At 42.7% G+C, this 19,467-nt stretch overlaps 2 protein-coding genes across 2 annotated transcripts; one reads left to right on the top strand and one right to left on the bottom strand.

The window, feature by feature from the left end:
- Positions 1 to 1,550: 1,550 nt before the first annotated feature.
- Positions 1,551 to 4,092, bottom strand: phf5a (PHD finger protein 5A). Its single transcript, XM_085360442.1, has 4 exons — positions 4,008 to 4,092; positions 3,716 to 3,739; positions 1,765 to 1,931; positions 1,551 to 1,657 (listed from the first exon to the last, which is right to left on the bottom strand). The coding sequence occupies exons 1-4, from the start codon at positions 4,057 to 4,059 to the stop codon at positions 1,568 to 1,570; spliced, it is 333 nt and encodes a 110-aa protein (XP_085216568.1). The 5' UTR covers positions 4,060 to 4,092; the 3' UTR covers positions 1,551 to 1,567.
- Positions 4,093 to 7,197: 3,105 nt separating this feature from the next.
- aco2 (aconitase 2, mitochondrial) lies at positions 7,198 to 14,513 on the top strand. The gene is made up of 17 exons (XM_085361239.1): positions 7,198 to 7,262; positions 8,285 to 8,427; positions 8,744 to 9,002; positions 9,091 to 9,183; positions 9,275 to 9,433; positions 9,515 to 9,665; positions 10,207 to 10,311; positions 10,451 to 10,542; positions 11,067 to 11,172; positions 11,382 to 11,539; positions 11,651 to 11,724; positions 12,193 to 12,304; positions 12,388 to 12,666; positions 12,764 to 12,955; positions 13,036 to 13,168; positions 13,257 to 13,378; positions 13,480 to 14,513. The coding sequence occupies exons 1-17, from the start codon at positions 7,227 to 7,229 to the stop codon at positions 13,612 to 13,614; spliced, it is 2,349 nt and encodes a 782-aa protein (XP_085217365.1). The 5' UTR covers positions 7,198 to 7,226; the 3' UTR covers positions 13,615 to 14,513.
- Positions 14,514 to 19,467: the final 4,954 nt, after the last annotated feature.

The raw sequence follows: 19,467 nt of genomic DNA, 5'->3' as shown, positions 1-19,467 counted from the left end.
GTTTGAGGAGGTGGATGTTCTAAAACAGGGGTCGGGAACTCCAGGCCTCAAGGGTTGGTGTCCTGCAGGTTTTAGATATTACCCTGGGTTAACACATTTAAATCCAATGATTAGTTCATTACCAGGCCTCTGGAGAACTTCGAGGACATGCTGAGGAGGTAGTTTAGCCATTAAAATCAGCTGTGTTGGATCAAGGACACATCTAAAACCTGCAGGACACCGGCCCTTGAGGCCTGGATTTCCCACCCCGTCCTAAAGCAACCCAGGTGGTGCTGCTGAGAGAAACTACAGGAAATGTCAGTAAACATGTTCAGTATCTCACATATTACTGCAATATGTCAGATTGATTCCTTTGTCTTTTTTCCTTCCCTCACCCACAGCTGAAACTGGAGGTTTTCTGTTAAAAGGGAGTTTTTTCTTGCCACTGTTGCTAAGTGCTAGCTCATATGGGGTCATCTGATGGCTGGGGCTATTGTACAGAGTTTACCTTACACTATAGGGCAACTGTTGTTGTGATTTGGCGCTGTATGAATAAAATTTAATTCTACCGAAGAGCTGATCACCATTGTTAAAAAATAGATATATGTTCTTATTTGGTTTTTAACAGGCTTGACATCTTGTATTAGTTTCAGCGACTCTTTATGGGGCGATCGTGGCTCAAGAGTTGGGAGTTCGCCTTGTAATCGGAAGGTTGCTGGTTCGAGCCCCGGCTCGGACAGTCTCGGTCGTTGTGTCCTTGGGCAAGACACTTCACCCGTTGCCTACTGGTGGTGGTCAGAGGGCTCGGTGGCGCCAGTGTCCGGCAGCCTCGCCTCTGTCAGTGCGCCCCAGGGTGGCTGTGGCTACAATGTAGCTTGCCATCACCAGTGTGTGAATGTGTGGATGACTGGATATGTAAAGCGCTTTGGGGTCCTTAGGGACTAGAAAAGCGCTATATAAATACAGGCCATTTACCATTTAAATTTTGTGGCGTTTCCTATAAAGTTTTTTTTTTTTTTAACCAGATGTGTTTAGTGGAGTTTCATGTATGCACGCATAATCAGAGTATAAGAAACAGGAAATCATCGCAATCATTGCTTTCGTGTAAGGTAACTAATACTCCTCAGCTGTACATGGACCCAAACCACAATATAAGAGAGACTGAAGCCCCTCACTGAAAGGGGTCAAGGGTCAAAGGGGGTTTCTTTTATTCGCCACCCATCTGTACCTTTTTAAATGATTACTAAAAACAGATTTACGTTTTAAAAAAAAAAACAAAAAAGAAAAACGATATTTTTTTACAATGAAAATGTTATTTCATTTTGGCTCTTGCCCCCTGTGTTCAGCGGTCCACAGAAAGTGGGAGTATTTATACCATTAATGGTAACAGCTCAGGTCTTTCCAGCTCTTTAATTGCCCATTTTTGTGACGTGTTCACTGATTATTTAAAAACCTTGAACGCTAACAAAGCAGTCATAGAAAAAAAGTACAAAATTGAGTTTTATTGACAAATCAAACAAAAGTTTTTTTGTGAGTTTTAAAGAAAATCTGAAAGACTAAACGTTGCACTGGGTCGTCGTGGTCGCGTTCACCTCTTCTTGAAGCCGTACTTCTTTCGTTCATAGAACAGATCTGTTTTGGAGCTGCCCAGGTTTACAATCTTAGGACATCCATCTCGCTGGAGAGAGAAGAGAAAGACATTTTTTATCTTAAAGAACAAGTCTCTTGGATATTTTGCTGCTTCAGTATCCGGTGTCAAAGTGAAGAGAGGAGCGGGAAACTCACATCTTTCTCCTGGATGGTGCATTCTTTGCAGTAGTAGGCGTCGGACACACCAGGCCCCCCACATATGACGCAGCGCCCCTGATAGGAGCCGTAGTTACACTCATCGCAAATACGCACCAGTGTGCAGGGTCTGACGTAGGAATCACAGATGACACACTTTCCATCACCTGGACAGAGAAGAGAGGAAGAAGAAAGGTTTAAACTTACACCGGAGGAATTTGAGTTTAGACTTGTTTGTGCATTTTGGGGTTTTTTGGACTAAATAGCTGAGACAATAGGAATTTACAGATATAGTGACTATGTTGACTGTAGAGTTTACAAATAAAACAACAGCAATAAAATCAATGATTAAAACTAGAGATTAACATCTATACTCTGACTTATTTTCAAAAGCAAAAAGGTCATGTCTGCCGATACACCCCCTGGGTGGTCATAGAGAGTGGTGGGGTTGAGAATAGTTCCCTCCCTGCTCTTCTTTCTTCGTCCTCTAATCAGCGAACCAAGGTCAATCATTTTATAGTTTCGAACTGCGTTAAAATCTTTAGTCAGATCAAAAAAGGTTGTGCTCTACCAGACACTTCGATCCATACACCAATATATTGTAATCATGCATTTCCACCCTCATGTTTAGTCGCCTCTTTTGAGGTCTGGACACAGAAAGGTATTATTACTCTCAAAGACTTATATATTGACAGGCAATTTGCATCATTTACTCAGTTGCAGAACAAGTTCTCTCGCCCTGCGTCACATTTTTTTCATTATTTACAGATAAGAATACTCTGACGAACATAGTTTCTTAATTTTCCATCTCTTCCGGGAGAGGGGTCAATTTTTACACTCCTTCTGAGCTCCCCGGATTCTAAAAAGTTGGTTTCTGGTTTTGTGAAAGCTTTTTCAGAGTATTTAAATTTTAAATATGACTTTTTGAAGATGGCATGGGAGGAGGAGCTTGGTTTGCAAATTGGAGATGAGGTGTGGGAGAGGAGTCTGAGTAAGATTCATTCTTGCTCTATAAATGCAAGGCATCAGTTAATTCAATTCAAAGTAATTCTCAGACTTCATTACTCAAAAACTAAACTGCATAGGATTTTTCCTTCTATCAGTCCGATATGTGATCGTTGTAAACTTGGAGAAGGCTCTCACTCATTTATTTTGGACTTGCCCCAAACTGCATAACTATTGGTTGGACATTTTTAAATGTTTTTCTGATATCTACAATTGCACATTAGATCCGGACTCAATAACGGCATTGTTTGGATCTTCCTCTTCCCTTTTACACCTCAGCTCTGCTGCACAAACTACAGTTTTGTTCGGAATAGTAATTGCTAAGAAAATTATCTTGACTCTCTGGAAGTCGGATATTGTACCTCAATTCAAAATGTGGCTAATAGAACTGACTGCTCTACTGCACATGGAGAGGATTAGGAACACATTAGCGGACAATCTTAGTAATTTCTTTGTTGTGTGGCAGCCATTTTTAGATCATGTATTAAAACAAAGCTCTCTTTGATCAATCGCAAATAATTCAGTCTACCACCATAGCGTTTTATTTCTGTTTATTGTCAGTGTTGAAGTAGTATTTTTGTTGTTGCAGTGTAATCTTTTGCATTATATGTGTGTTTTTGCCCTTGTTGTTGTGTTGTCTGTTTTGTTTTATTGGTTTTTTTGTTTTGGGGGGGGGATTGTTTTTGTGTCTGTTTTGTCTTTTCTTTTATATCAAAAAAAATAATTAACATACATTAAAAAAGTAAATATTACTGGTGTAATAAAAAAAAAAACCCCACACAGATTAAATACTGATTGTTATGAACGTGGTTATAAAAATACAATTAGGTGATTAAACTTGAAGTTAAATAAATTAAACAAAAATATGACATAAACAGACTTTAACACTAGTTTAAAATACATGCCGTTAGTTGTTCCAGATATTCCTCACAGATAAAACACTTACATTTCTCGCAGAGTCTCCCGATTGCTGCGGGATAGAAACGAAACAAAGTCAGTCAATGTGACAGGAATTCACACAAAAAACAAACCCCACTTTCTTCTAGTTACGATACCCTTCTAGCCACCAGAGCCCACAGACCTGCAGACACTTCCAGGCTAACACATTTTCAATGAAATCCACGCCATGTTAGCATGGATGCTAACGCTATGACCTACAAAACAACAACAAGGGACTTCCAGACTGCAGCAAAATCCACTGTGCCGAATACTGAAACGTAAAATGAGTCCAAACTTACCAACACCAGCTTGTTTTCGACAGAAGATCAAATCTGGATGATGTTTAGCCATCTTCGATTTACGTAGGTAAAACGCTTCTCTTTCTTTTTCTTCTTCTTCTGCTGCTGCAGCTGGTTCTTCTTCTTCTTTGTCGTTTTTTGGCAGTTGGCAAACAACGATGTGGTGCATTACCGCCACCAACTGGCTTGGAGTGTGGGCCGGAATTCGCTCATATCAAATAATCGGAAAATAAATAAAATAAATAAATACTACAGGATATATATATCCATTCATACAAATGAGTTTCTTTTAGAAACTGAAACAAAGCCATAAAACGTTCATATCTAGAATTCCTTTGCAATAAATCCTTTATATCTAGCTTAATCCCCACCAGATTTTGAATCAGTTGTGCTCTTTCTTCCTGATAATTTTGATTTTGGTTTAATTTATTCCACTGCGATTACATTTCCCTGTTTGACGTTGCCCTATAATGAACAGTGTACTGTTTAATCCAGTGTGGCCAAATCTGAATCAAGATATTATTGTCTCCTCTCTCCTGGTCCTCCCTGTGCTTCTCATGTTTCTTGTTTTCCTTTGAATGGAATAAAACCATCTCCCTGTCCTCTCCTCCTCCCACAGCTTTTTGCCCTATTTCCCACATTATCTCTTTTATCGTACTCTTCATTTCAGCTTTGCTAATACTGACAGTTAAACTTGATCTCCTTTAGCAGCCTAATATTAATTTGATCTATTTGGATTTCTATTGTTTTCCGGGTTGCTGTCCATCCAAAACTCTTTGACTCCTTCACCTCCTTCTGCCAACAAGGTTTAATTGTTTCCATTGTGGGGTGATCTTTTCATGGGAAAATATGTTAAATGGTAAATGGCCTGTATTTGTATAGTACTTTACTTGGTCCCTAAGGACCCCAAAGCGCTTTACACTACATTCAGTCATCCACCCATTCACACACACACACATCCACACACTGGTGATGGCAAGCTACATTGTAGCAACAGGTGCCCTGGGGCGCACTGACAGAGGCGAGGCTGCCAGACACTGGCGTCACCGGACCCTCTGACCACCACCAGTAGGCAACAGGTGAAGTAGGACACAACAACCGAGACTGTCCAAGCCAGGGCTCAAACCAGCAACCTTCCGATTACAAGACGAACTGCCAACTCTTGAGCCACGATCGAAAAAATTTAAGATATGACACATTGATGCCATGTAAAGTAGTCAGTGTACAGCTCTAATAACAGTGTAAATTTGCTGTCGCCTCAAAATAACTCAACATACAACATACTCAACATCTAGACCGCTGGCAACAAAAGTGAGTACACACCTAGGTGAAAATGTCCAAACTGTCCCCCAAAATAGCAATATTTCGTGTGGCAACCATTATTTTCCAACACTGCCTTAAAGCGTTATGGCTTGCTAATCACCTGCATGTGCTCCAGAGCAGCGCATCTTGAGATGCTTGACGATTGCTCTCCAGATTCCTTCATCAACTCCTTACGTGCATTCATAGCCATCAGAGGTACAGTTCTCCAGATAAGATGCAATCGAGGCACAAACTATGTCAGCACGAGCAATGATTTACTGAAGAATTTAAAGAAAGACATCAAGCAGAACTTTGAAAACTGGACAGCGAGTTTCTCATCAACACCCCAGCACCTAGTCATATGAGTTGTGTCTGGGAAAGACAAATTATCATTCGCAAAGTGTACTCACATCAGCCCTTGAACAATGAGCCAAACAACTTGACAGCTCCTCTCTAAAGACATTCCAGTATGAAGTCATGGCAGTGATTAATAGCATTATTATTTTTCCCTCCTCCCTCTTACCTGCTATTAACAAGTTCCTGTCTCTTAGGATTCTTGCTTGTTGGACATCCCCTTGGACATCTTCTTTTTCAGTTCCCTCGATACTGCACTTGGACTTAACTGCATGTTCTCATCCTCCTTCCTAAACTTCAGTATTATTTTGAATTCCTCTCTTAATATCTTCTTCCAAACTACAGCACTCCCTTCATCTGAACTTCTGCTATCGCCCGTTTCTAATTTGGCATTCCAACCAAATTTCCATCCTCTCCCCACTTACTACCTCGTCCTCGTCCTTTCCTAACTCCGTTCAGTCCTCTATACCCATATCATCCTCATCCTCTACCTGAGTCGACATTTCAGTCCAGTCACGACCCAGCTTATGCCATCCGCCGCTCACCTTCTTGCCCAGCTGCTGAGATCGGCAGCACCACCCGAGTCCATAACATAGAAAATTGGGGGCAATTTGACCAGTTCAATTCAGTTATTCAAATAATCTCCAGCTGCAACAGTGAAGTGGTTTACATGTGAATGAAAACCACCACAGCTATGAGTCCATGATCTAATACGAAGTCAGGTGAAAAAAAAGTTCACCCTTACTGAAGCAGTCATGTGAATTCAGAAGGATGCTCTCTGTTTCGTTATCATCAAGTTGTTTCTTAGTCGTTGTGTTTTTCCTGCTTCGTGCTTTTGTTTCAGTTACTGTTACTTCAGTTTACCACGGGCCCCGCTGTTCCCTGTGTGTTGTCAAGCCTCTGTCGGTGATGTTACCCGATTTTAGTTATTTCCTGTTTCATTTTGGCAACCTTTGTCCAGTGCATTTGGTATTTTGTTTTACCTTCCCTGTCTTCTTTTCCTCATTAGATGCACTTGTGTTTCCCGTTACCTGATGTGTTTTTATTGTGTCAGTCTCCCGTTTGTCCTTTGTCATGCCCTCCCTGGATGGTTGTGTGTTTCCTTATTTCACGGTTCCTTGAGATTTCTATTTTTTTTATTTATTTTTTGCTTCTGATCAGCCACTCCTTGTATTTTTGTCTTTCTGAAAGTTGAGCGTTAAAGCTGTCCTTTGAGCTGATGTTCTGTCTCAAGTCGTGCATTTGTGTCCACATCCTGCCTGGCACACACGAATTTTGACACTCAGACTAGCTTCAGCTAGTGTTAAAGTTCATGACAGTACAAGTAGACTTAACAAAGATGGCTTGTTTGTAAGCGTTACCAGGAAAAAGCCTCTTCTCTCTATAAAGCAGCACAGCTTAGCCCTCTACTGCATGACTTGTTTAAATTTTTTTCTCCACTAAGCGGCAGCACGCTTCGTGTCACAGCTGGACGTTAAACTCCAAAGAAGAAGAAGAAGAAGAAGGCCGCCTTACAATTGTGTTACGTCATCACCGACCCTCACATCTTTGTCAGTGAACAAAATGGCAACTTACTGTCTCACGGTCGCTCGGCTCCAGGTAAGAGACAAATTGACTAATTTCATCGCATTTGTCCAGCCGAGGCGGATGCCACCTTCTTTATGAGATTTAATAAATCTGACTGAATGCTGTGCTGACCCAGTTCAAGCACCGAGAGGCTGAAGTGGAGAGATAAGCTGAGACACTAGCACTGCTTAGTTGTCCAGGTCATCGTGTCCCGGCTGCTCTGAACGCATCTAGCTAGTTTGACTCAGGCTTAATAAATCACGACTATAGTGACTCCGTTTACCGGGCGTTACAGTGGCTGTTCGGAGCTGTCTAATGACCGTGGATGGCTCGGCTGTAATTGACAAGTTTTGATTTTAACAGCAAGGTTAACCGCAAGGTTAGAGCTCCCCGCATACGCACAGAAGCAGCCTGCAAGACAGGGAAGTAGATATGAAATAACAGAACATATTCTAGGCCCAAAGCAAACATATTTATTCAGCTAGCTTTAAAGCCGAGTGATGTGTGTAATACATGCAGTAACCGCAGGTTTTCTTGTTGGCCAAAGAGACCAACAGGTGTCAAAACTCCCATTATATGAACCCGCATTGAACTGTCACTGACGTTTATTAGAAGTCACATGCGGCTTAAAGCGAGAGAGAAGCAATAATAAATACTCAACCTTGTAAATCAAGTCTCTCACACACATTTTATGGTTTTATTGAATTACTGTACTCACATTAAAGAGCTTCAAATTTTTGAGGGGACGTTTGACACTCTTTCCAAAGGTTGACAAAGTATTTTTGGCAAGTCTTCTGGGGAGGGGCGGTGACTCTCACATGTGACGCTTGAGAACTGGGAGCAAAATAGCATTCCTAAGTTAACTTCCCATTCTGGATGGTTTTGAGCTTAGCTGTTACTAATCCTGCTCTTCCAGCTGTGCCTCACAATGATTTTCAAAAGACGACCAAAGTGCTAAAAATATTTACACTCAAGTAAATCCAGATTTGTGTCGAGGAATGGTCATTCTCTGCTTTGTTGTTCTGCTAACACTGTGTTTGTCTTTATGTCTCCAGCTGGCCCTGGGCCATGGTGCACGGCGCCTGCACATCTCCACAGCGTACAGAGCGAAGGCCAAAGTGTCCATGAGCCGCTTTGAGCCCACTTCCTTCATCAGCTACGAGAAGCTCCAGTCCAACATTGACATTGTGCGAAAAAGGTCAGCACTACCCTGATCTGCTCTATATTTGCTCTGGCACACATCAATGTTTCCTGCAACACTCGGCTTATCTGTTTGAATGCTTGGACTGTAGTGTTTGTTTTCCCTTTAACAGTTTCTCGTCATAGTTGTAGTGCCATTTGTTATCATCAACTACACAATCCTCCCTCCAGGTCCCTTTTTTTAATGTGTTATCTGTGTTTTGGGAGATTGTAGTTCTGTCACGCATCTACTCATTACATTTTCCTCACTGAATCTTCTTCTGTTGGATCTTACAATCTCCCGAATATTTTTATTTATTTATTTTTTCCTCCAGGCTCAACCGTCCCCTCACCCTGTCAGAGAAGATTGTGTACGGTCACCTCGATGACCCCCACAACCAGGAGATCGATCGCGGCCGCACCTACCTGCGCCTGCGTCCTGACCGCGTGGCCATGCAGGATGCTACTGCTCAGATGGCGATGCTCCAGTTCATCAGCAGCGGGCTGCCAAAAGTGGCTGTGCCTTCCACCATCCACTGCGATCACTTGATTGAGGCTCAGGTTGGAGGACCCGAGGATTTAGCCAGAGCAAAGGTAAGCCATGTCCATTTCCACACTGTGGCGACTTCTTCTCATTAAAATATAACCTGAAACTGAGCTGTAGACGCGACTCTCTTCATAGGACGTGAATCACGAGGTTTACAACTTCCTGTCCAGTGCTGGGGCAAAATATGGCGTTGGCTTCTGGAAACCTGGCTCTGGAATTATCCATCAGGTATTTTTTACTAAACGTGCAAACAGAGCTTCAGTCAGACTATGACAGCTGTGATTATTGGGCTATAACAATGCTTTTTGTGTATTAACAGATCATCCTAGAGAACTATGCCTATCCAGGAGTAATGCTTATTGGCACAGATTCCCACACGCCAAACGGTGGTGGGCTTGGTAGCATCTGCATTGGAGTGGGTGGAGCTGACGCCGTAGATGTCATGGCGGGAATCCCCTGGGAGCTCAAGTGTCCCAAGGTTAGCGGATTGCAAAGTTCATCTTGCTCTTTTTTTTTCCTCTTTTTTTGTCATTTCATTAACGTTCTGTCTTCCTCTAAGGTGATTGGCGTGAAGCTGACAGGCACCCTGTCCGGCTGGACGTCTCCTAAGGATGTCATCTTGAAGGTGGCCGGCATCCTGACTGTAAAGGGAGGCACTGGAGCCATCATAGAGTACCATGGACCAGGAGTCGACTCCATTTCCTGCACGGGTTAGTAATCAAAAGCTTATGAGCTTGAAAGTGTTCATACAGTACAACTTCCTGTACCGAACACCAAGAAACAGCAGGATCGGAATGACTTGCTTAACCCTTGTGAGCACTTCAAAAATCCATCCTTTCATGATCCGCCCCAAAAAGTGCTCTAAAATATTATATATCAATATTTTTTTCCACTTTAAATGAGTCAGTCTTTTAAAACTACTTCTTCTTAAAATATCCATATCAAGTTTTAATTATATTTTCATTGTTTTAACCCTTTAAATCCCAGTTTGGGTACATGAGCGCCCTGTTTTTTAACAGAAAAAAACTAAAAACTTAAATATTTTCCATAAAAAACATTTGAAGTAATATTTGATAGTTATTATAATTAGGCCTTTAGATGGTCCAAAGATTGGCACCAACATTCATTTTGATCCATTATTATTTTTTGTGCAGGAGCACATTTTTAAAAATCCATCCTTTCGTGACCCTCGGGACCAAAAATGGTCCCAAGTGACCCCAAGGGTTAACTACAGCCTGTCTGTGTGTGCAGGAATGGCCACTATTTGCAACATGGGAGCAGAAATCGGGGCAACAACCTCCGTGTTTCCTTACAATCACCGCATGAGGACCTACCTGAAGAAGACTGGACGTGCAGGTGTGTGCTGAGGTCACAGCTGATGTGTTGGCGTCCTTTTTAAATACGTTCATAATCACCTAGAGAGTGATGGAGACCTGCAGAGTTGTGTCATTTTAAACTCTACTCATTGATTCCATCTCCACGTGTCTGTTCTCAGAGATCGCCGCTGTGGCTGATGAATACTCGGATTTGTTGGTACCGGATCAAGGCTGCGAGTATGACCAGATCATCGAGCTCAATCTGGACGAGGTGCGTCCCGTTTTAAGTTGAAACAGAATGCATGTAAAAGATGGCTATAGCCACTGTGACTTCACCAAGTAAATTGTATGTATTTAAAGAAGTTTGACCATCATGATGTTGGACACTAAACACACTGTTGACTTGTATTAGCTGATTTGAGGCCTAGTAGACAACTGCTCACCTAGTTGGTGCCTACCCATCACTCGAAGAGGCCACAGGCTTAATAATTGACCCTCTTAGGCTTAATACAGTTTTCAGACATGTTTTTTGTTGTTGTTTTTCTGTATTACTGTCAAGTTACATTATCACAGAATGGTCTGCTTTGTTGTCATTTTTCTGCCCCAGAGGTACTATCAGACTGTAATATCCCAGAGTGCTGTCACAGCTTTTCAGTATATCTCTAATTACCTTCTGCACCAACACAACTGATCATGACTGTAACAAATCAGAAGAGTGCAAGTGAGAGATGCATACACGCCCGTAATGATGAAGTTTGTGTGGTCCATTCAGCATTGTGCTGTTTGTTCGTGTAGCTGAAGCCCCACATTAATGGACCTTTCACTCCTGACCTGGCTCACCCAGTGTCTGAAGTCGGTGCTGCGGCTCAAAAAAACGGCTGGCCGCTTGAGGTGAAAGTTGGTACGTAACTCTCCACTGATGAATAAGCTTCAGGGCTTTGTTTGTACTTCATGTGATTATGGACTTCTAATTACAGAGCTCCTTTAGCAGTTACATAAAGCTACATTTAGGTGCCTGCTTATTTAGAAGGAGATGCGCATGTTTTGAATTGGGGGATTTTTACAGTAGATGAAGTTATAAAGTTGCTTTTTTTTTTGTTTGTTTAAAAGGTCTGATCGGCAGCTGCACTAACTCCAGCTACGAGGACATGGGTCGTGCCGCCTCTGTGGCCAAACAGGCTTTGGATAAAGGCCTGAAGTGTAAAGCACAGTTCACAGTCACCCCCGGCTCAGAGCAGATTCGTGCCACCATTGAGAGAGATGGATATGTGAGTGTCGGCACACGGAAGCAGCGGAGAGTTGCACTTTCATTACAGTAACAACAGTCTAAAGCAGTCTAAATTTAACCCTTTTTTTTGTTTGTTTTTGTTTTCCTGCAGTCAAAGATCCTTGGAGATGTTGGAGGTGTGGTCCTTGCAAATGCATGCGGACCCTGCATTGGACAGTGGGACAGGTAGATGCTGTCTCAAAGTGTTTGACTGCTTTGACTGCATACCGAAAAAAATGTGTCTTAACTAGTGCCGTCAGCGTTAATCTCGTTAAAAGGACGTTAATGCCATAACCGCATTAACGCAGCAAATCTCAGTTAGCGAGTTAGCGTGGATTGCCCCGTGCGTGGGGCTGCACGGCGTCAACGCGTTAGCGCGGTTAGCTCGTTAATGTGTTAGTGCCGTCCAGCTCCACGCACGGGGCGATCCGCACTAACTTGCTAAATGAGATTTGCTGTGTTAATGCAGTTATGGCATTAACGTCATTTTAACGAGATTAACGCTGACAGCACTAATCTTAACATATTAAAACACTGCTTCTATTAGCTAGCTAAAGACATTCTGTCTTCCCGTTCGGTGGGCTTTGGTTTTAGAGTGGCTGTTTCTCTGTGGAGCCTTGACTTGGAAAAGTGCAATCTTTTTGTTTGTTTCAGGCGCGATGTGAAAAAGGGAGAGAAGAACACCATCGTCACCTCCTACAACAGAAACTTCACTGCCAGGAACGACGCTAACCCCGCAACGCACGCGTTTGTTACCTCCCCCGAGGTAAACCTACAGCAAATCAGCCCACACTACACACAAGCCTCCTTTTCACAGCTTAAAGCTTCCCCTCTCCTCTCGTCCATCAGATCGTTACTGCTCTTGCAATCGCTGGCACATTAAACTTCAACCCTGAGACAGATTACCTTACAACCCCAAGCGGGGAGAAGTTCAAACTGGAGCCCCCAAATGGAGATGAACTCCCATCCAGGGACTTTGACCCTGGCCAGGACACCTACCAGCACCCTCCTGCTGATGGCAGCAGCGTCAAGGTGGACGTCAACCCTCAGAGCAACCGCCTGCAGCTGTTGGAGCCCTTTGACAAGTGGCACAGAAACGATCTGGAGAACATGCAGGTCCTCATCAAGGTGAGGGTCCTGAAAGGGCATTGGTCTGTCAGATTTGGCCCTCAAATTCTGATCAGAGTCAAAATGTTTATACACTGGGGTCTGTCTATCTGTGCAGGTGAAGGGAAAATGCACCACAGACCACATCAGCGCCGCAGGACCTTGGCTGAAGTTCCGCGGTCACCTCGATAACATTTCCAACAACATGCTGATCGGTGCGGTCAACAGCGAGAACGATGCTGTCAACAAGATCAAGAATCACCTGACAGGAGAGTATGGAGGAGTCCCTGACGTGGCTCGTCACTACAAGGTAAAGACCAGAAGGAATCACTGAGTCTCATTTAAAACCAGAAATCTCTTCTGACATGCTTTCTGTCATGTTGCGTGAAGGCCAACGGCATTTCCTGGGTTGTGGTTGGTGACGACAACTACGGTGAGGGCTCGAGCCGAGAGCATGCTGCACTGGAGCCCAGGCATCTGGGAGGGAGAGCTATAATTGTCAAGAGCTTCGCCAGAATCCACGGTACTGCACAAACACGAGATGAGCAGAGGAATCGTAGATAGTAGCGTCACTTAATTCGCACCTCAACCTGATTTTGTCATATCCTCAGAAACAAATCTCAAGAAGCAGGGCCTGCTCCCCCTGACCTTCAGCAACCCATCAGACTATGACAAGATCCGCCCCGACGACAAGATCTCCATCAGAGGACTTAAAAGCTTCGCTCCAGGAAAGGTGAGCGGGTGAAGAAATACTGAAAAAGCAGTCATAAACGCGACTGATATTCTTGCTAACAATCATGTCTTCTCCTTTTTTCTTTTTCCCATCCTTGGCAGCCTCTGACCGCAGTCTTAAAACACAGCGACGGCACTGAGGAGACCCTGCAGCTCAACCACAGCTTCAACGAGACACAGATCCAATGGTTCCAGGCGGGCTCCGCCCTCAACAGGATGAAGGAGATGCAGCACTGAGAATGAGGAAGATTGTCAGAGGGGGGGAACCGTGGTGAAGATTGTGAAGAATAAGGAGGATAAAGTATAATGATTATTTCATCGTCAGCATTATCTTACAGTTCTGGCTGATTTAATGTGTCTGTATGCCTGTAAGAGTTAAACGTAGAGCCAAGTGTGAAGCTAATGTTCACCGTGGAACAGTTTGCTCCGATGTTAAAATTTAATTCATCAGTACAGAGTTATTGTAAGCAGCCATGTTTCAGTGAATCATTGATAACCGGTTAGAGATTCTGTTATAACAAAAAAACGAGGGACACACTCGCACACTTTGACACACTAATCGGTGACATAATACACTGCAAGCTGATGCTCTGCTAGTGCGTTTGCAGTGTAGAGGGCAATCACCTTATTGCTTTAGGATTGTGTTGACCTCTGCATGGCAATGTTTGGCTTCATCCAAATTGTCCCAGTGTTATTCCAAAGTTCACCCTAAACAGCTAAAAGCTGCCGTGCATTGCATGTCTAAGCCCATTTAGTCCATTTAGTGAAGGTCAAAATCCAAATGTTGTTAAGCCATATGCACGTATTTATTCCCCCTGAAGTTTAGCTCGTCTGCCCCCTGGTGGCCACGAGGATGTGGTTTGCTGCGTAGCAGGTCTAGCATCTTCATATAAATGCCCACTTTAACACCAAGTTTGACATCTTTTCCTTTATCTAGGAATTTGATCTAGGGCATTCTGGGAAACTTAGCTTAGCTGCAACATGTGGGACGCACTGAACATCAGATTACTGTGTATCTAACTGTGAGAGGGGGTCCTCTGTCTGGTTGTACTTCATTACAGTACATATTCATTTTAAGACCCAAAAGACGGTGTTACATTTCATGCTGTATTTAAAAAAAACAAAACAAACAAAAACAACAAACCACATGCTTTAATGCTGCTCGTGGATACAGTGACTGGCACTCTTTTTTTTCTTTCCTTGCTAATATCACAACCACTATCCCTAAACTGTTCCCAGTCAGTCCTTGTGTCTTTACAAGATCAAGCACTTCAGCCGACCCACTCCCAGTTATTTATGTGTTACTTATTTATTTATTTTCTGCAGACTTACCTGCACCTCCATAAAAGCACAGGGTTAACTTGGACCTCTTCAAACCTATATCGTCAGGTTTTTGGTTTAATTTTTTGTTTTTTTGGAGGGCTTTGGTTTGCTGCTGCTTTTGTTTATTTTTTACTCCACCAATAAATACGATGGCATTGTTGGGGAAATGCTTAAAATAATTGTGACCAATCAGAGTTTTAAAAAACATGTTAATGAGGACACTCATAAGAAACCCAGACCAGTGATCTGTGAGGGTGTCAGTTTAATTAAAGGTCCCTCTGAAACCTTCACATGACAGAGTCTAATGCTTTTCCAAACTTCCTGGTACCCGATGAAGCTCACATCAGGTGAAGGATTTAACCCTCTCCCGATTCTAAACCAGTGTATGTCAAATGTCCGCTTTAGTGTGCTTTCTGTGTTCTCTTCCTCACAAATGATCTTTTCTGTATAATAGAAATGCAGTGGGTTGTACAAACAATAAAAATTCACAGATCTCACTTATTTGCCTGTGTTCTAGTGATGTGACTTCATATGAGCTGATTTCTTCTTTTCTCCCTCTTAATAAATGTTTTAAAAAAAACATCCTCACAATATATTTCACACATTTGGAAATAAACAGTAGACTACAGAAAGCGAGGTTGGTCTTTGATTTCTGATATTCTGGATTGATTGAAGACCTTTAGATTCCTAAAGTTAAAAAATCTGTAAATAGTGGTGTAGTCAGATGGGTGTGGATCTGGGGGGAATGTGACATATTTTTACACACGACTAACACTATGGTAACCTCATTTTTTTATTTTCTTTTTTTTAAATAAATCCTCTGGTCCTTTTCCTCTAAGCCAATCAGTTGAAAAACATGTTTGCAGCTATTTTAAACAAAGTGTCAGTTCTGAAATGTCACAGAAACACGGGATGGCTATAAAGGCCCGGAAACGATTTTCAGGGAGGAAATTTTTAGTTACAAGACAGTGAAGATGTGTAACTGCAAAAATACAAGCTGCAGCTGTAAAGAAATTTAAATACATATTTAATTCCTGAGATACTGTAATATAAGAAAAAGAAGTGAACACTGTCAATTTTTCTCTATGTAATAAAGAACAGCTGCTGTAGTGAATGATTTGGAGTGAAGGGAGCTTTAATAATGACCAAATTTCATCCATAATTTAATATTAAAGTGCAAACTCCAATGCTTTAATGAATTTGGGTTGTACAGTTAACAAAAAGAATCGTTTGCAGGTGCAGCTGCGCAATATAAGAGAGAACCCCAGCAAGCCTTTTTTTAAAGCAAGTGACTGGCGACCGTGGGGAAGAAGAACCCCCTTTTCTTAAGAGGAAGAGACCTCTGGAAGGCTGAGGAGTGAGAGGGGAAAAGAAGAGCACAGGAGAGTAAACAGGACACAAATTATTGCAAAGAATGAATGAGAGGAAGGTCTAAACTCATGTCTTGTTATCAGACACAGGATAGCTTTCAGTCATCTGAGACATGCGAGCCAAGCGGTCCAGTTAAATTAGCTTTTGATGGAAAGCTGTCAAAGAGGTGCCCATGACCACTAATGAAATTGTGTCTTATTATTAAATCAAAGCTGACATGACTTTTAATTTTCAAGGACACTCAAGCACAGGCCTGTGACTCATATAAAACCATCTGTCTCACACTATTAAAGCACCAGAGACTGCTAAAACATTAAAAAACACGCTTCCCTCCGCGCAGAGAACAAAGAGTGGGGTGTAGGATAGGGAAGCCGTTGTTTTCACCACCAACCCCCCCACCTCCTGCACCCCCGCCCCATCTCTGCTGCCTCCTTTTCATTTGCTGCTGCTTTTTTTCTCTCCTCCTCCCATCCCACCCGTGTGCGCCGCGTCCATACCAAGATCCACTGACTTATCCGCCACATGTCCCCGCAGATTCAACTTCATAATTGTCTTACGCCACATTAAAGGACGGGGACGTGTTGACCTGACAGCTGATCGGCGCTTTTACAGTAAGTAATCGTTGGATCGATCTGGCTGATGGAGGGATTTACGCATCCAGCGCTCCTCTTCTCTGCGTCCGGCCGACGGCGGCGGTTTCTGGCAGTGTTGTGTTTAAATCTCTGCTTTCTAACCCAGAGCTAACATTTACTATAGTCTTCTTCTTCTTCTTTTTTCTTCCTCTGCGTGTTAGTGTATGTTAGGTGTGGGGGTTTTCTCGCCGTTAGTGGAGCATCCTCTCGCCTTCTTGTCTCAGGCTGCCACTGTGTGAGAATGTTCTGGAAACAAGCCGCCTGAAGGGCGCTTATTTGCTGCTGAATTATTCAGACTCCTCAGACACACAAATGATACTATAAAATCATTTGGGCGGTTTGTCTGTTTGAAAGGATGATGTAAAGTTTAAAGACAGGCTCTGTGTGTGTGTGTGTGTGTGTGTGTGGGGGGGGGGGGGGGGGGGGGGGGGGGGGAGCTGACGTGTGTCCCATACTGATGCAGAGGACCACAGACGGCCACAGTTTCACAGGCAGGGAGGTGCTTTCTTTTTGGCCTTTTGTCTGTCTCCTCGGAGCTTTTGTAGCCCCCTTCCTTCCTCTAGATCAGCCTTCACCCCTCCTGGTTAAAATGTTTGCTCTGACGGTGCAGACTCATTAGACAAATCCATTTTAGTGGCCTACTCTCAGCCTAATATATGGGCCAATGACAGAGGAAGCTGTGCCTGTCAAGTTTCTGAATTATTCAGGCTACATTTTTGTGCTTTGTCATCCATCAGTCATGCCATCAGTCCTGTCCTCTGTGCCGCCGTGATGATAGATGCGTGTGTTCGTCACCATCACTGCATCAGCTCTGTCTATCCAACAGGATCCCCAGCAGAGCCCTCGCTCAGCAGCCATTTGCAGTGTTTTTCTTTAGAAAGTCAGAGATCAGAAGCACTGCTTTGAGGATGCTGTGGACTTGAAATCCTTTAATATTCACAGAAACCAGCACGAACCTTTAGAGCTACTCTTAGGCACAATTTGGCTTTTTCAAATCATCTTTAAAGCTCGTTTGGTGATTAAATTTCTAATATAACCATTTCATATTTCACTACATATATTGTCTATTTCACAATTACTTGGTCGGGGCTTACCAACCAGTGACACGGTGTCATGTCATCAGCATCTAAGAGGATGGAAGCCTTGCTGAGGTTTCAGCGAACCATATATTAAACAGAGGTAATTAGTTGCCTCAGGTGTGGGAGTACTGTCACTCTTCTTTTGTCCTCCACTTGTTCAATTTTCTCCCTTTTTACATAGATGTTGATATATGCCAAGACTTTCACCTCAGTACTGCAAAAGTACTATTTTATGCTTGTGAGCAATAGTTCTCGAGGATTTCTGAAGGTCTTTCAAAAGTTTTCTTTGGACTTTGAACCAGTGTCGTATCTACATATAACAGGCAACTTAGGAAATACCATTTTAAATGAAATAAGAGCTTTGACTGTCTTTCAGGAAACCTGTAGAACTATTCCTGAAGCTGCCTAGGAGAGTTCAGAGTGTGAAGAATAAAGATGGTCTCAAAAATCCCAGCAACATAAGCTCCTCCTGTAGCTTCTATTGATATTTCTGAAACTTGTATTCATTGTAATACAGCAGCCCAGTTGTTAACCTCTGCCTCAGGATCCTGTGGTCTAGTTCAAAGATGGCGTCAATCCCACTACACATGACTATATTTAGACTGAGAGTAAGAAACAGAAAGGGTGATATTGGATGGAGCCTGTGGTATTCAGTCTGGCACACATGCGTCTCATCAGTCTTTGTCAAACATTCAGCCTGCAAGCCTCAGTGATTCACTGGGAGGTGCTTGCTGATGGTCCCAGTAACACACCCGCCCGCATCTGCGTTTGTTTGATAAACCAGGTTTTAGCGTTAGCCGTTTAACCTCTGTTGAGCGATGCCCCAAAGCCGTTTGTTTCATGAGCTTGCTAATATGGCATTCATCATCTAGTGGCTCTGAAACGAAGCAGCTCGTTGTTTGAATGCAGACCAATCCTGTAATGGATGTCAGTCCGGTAGAGTGCGGCACTTTAATCTAATAATATGTGATGAGGTGGCCTTCCAGGAGAGCTTTGATATTTACATCATAATGGGACCTTTAGGCTTTATTGGTTTAAGAGGTGATGTTTGTTTTCCATAGCCTGAAGGAATACTAAGCCTTTTCAGTTTATCAAACAATTTTAGAGTCACTGAGTTTGGAGATGCTATACAACAATACATGTATGCTAATGTTTATGCATTTTCTAAATTCTTATTGGGGTCATGATGTTTATAGTGCAACAATGTGAGTAAAGGAAAGCTTTAAAGAACACATTGCAGTTTCATTAAAGTTAAGAAAAACAGACTCCAGGCACATAATGACACTATATAAATTAAACTGAGCTGTATTTGTAGCAACACTAGCCAAAACAACTGAAAATGTGTCCATTTATCAGTATTTTTTACAAAATTTTTATTACAAAGAAAGCATTGTGCGTATTTGGACATACTGGGTTTCTCTGTTGGTTGTGACTTTTATTCCTCACCTTTGTGCCGATGACAAAGCCGTATTCTCTTTCTGGCATTAACCCTTTGTCTTGTTCCTTCACTTTAGGGTTTGCTCAACTCCTTCACCTGTAAGAGCTCTCCTCTGAAAAGCCTCCTCTCCCTCACCAACGCTTGTGCCATGCAGGAGGTGTGAACCCTCCTCCTTCTCTTTCTTTGCAAACCGCTGGAGGAAACCCAAAAAGAGAGCAAAAGAAAACCCAGACTCTAACAAGTCACG

The sequence above is a fragment of the Diplotaxodon limnothrissa genome, linkage group LG8, assembly GCF_057381915.1.
Source record: "Diplotaxodon limnothrissa isolate DT_005_m linkage group LG8, D_limnothrissa_male_GT1.1, whole genome shotgun sequence".
Lineage (NCBI taxonomy): Eukaryota > Metazoa > Chordata > Actinopteri > Cichliformes > Cichlidae > Diplotaxodon > Diplotaxodon limnothrissa.
Note: the sequence above shows the minus strand (reverse complement) of the source record. Positions and strands in the feature narration are given on the sequence as shown.

What these genes read in the sequence shown, in the direction of transcription:
- phf5a (XM_085360442.1), bottom strand. Translation starts at nt 4,059, where the DNA reads ATGGCTAAACATCATCCAGATTTGATCTTCTGTCGAAAACAAGCTGGT. An exon ending in CGGGAGACTCTGCGAGAAAT is followed by an intron (nt 1,932 to 3,715) that starts GTAAGTGTTTTA and finishes TTCTCTGTCCAG; the next exon opens with GTGATGGAAAGTGTGTCATC. An exon ending in GCACCATCCAGGAGAAAGAT is followed by an intron (nt 1,658 to 1,764) that starts GTGAGTTTCCCG and finishes TTCTCTCTCCAG; the next exon opens with CGAGATGGATGTCCTAAGAT.
- aco2 (XM_085361239.1), top strand. Translation starts at nt 7,227, where the DNA reads ATGGCAACTTACTGTCTCACGGTCGCTCGGCTCCAG. An exon ending in TGCATTGGACAGTGGGACAG is followed by an intron (nt 11,725 to 12,192) that starts GTAGATGCTGTC and finishes TGTTTGTTTCAG; the next exon opens with GCGCGATGTGAAAAAGGGAG. An exon ending in ACATGCAGGTCCTCATCAAG is followed by an intron (nt 12,667 to 12,763) that starts GTGAGGGTCCTG and finishes CTATCTGTGCAG; the next exon opens with GTGAAGGGAAAATGCACCAC.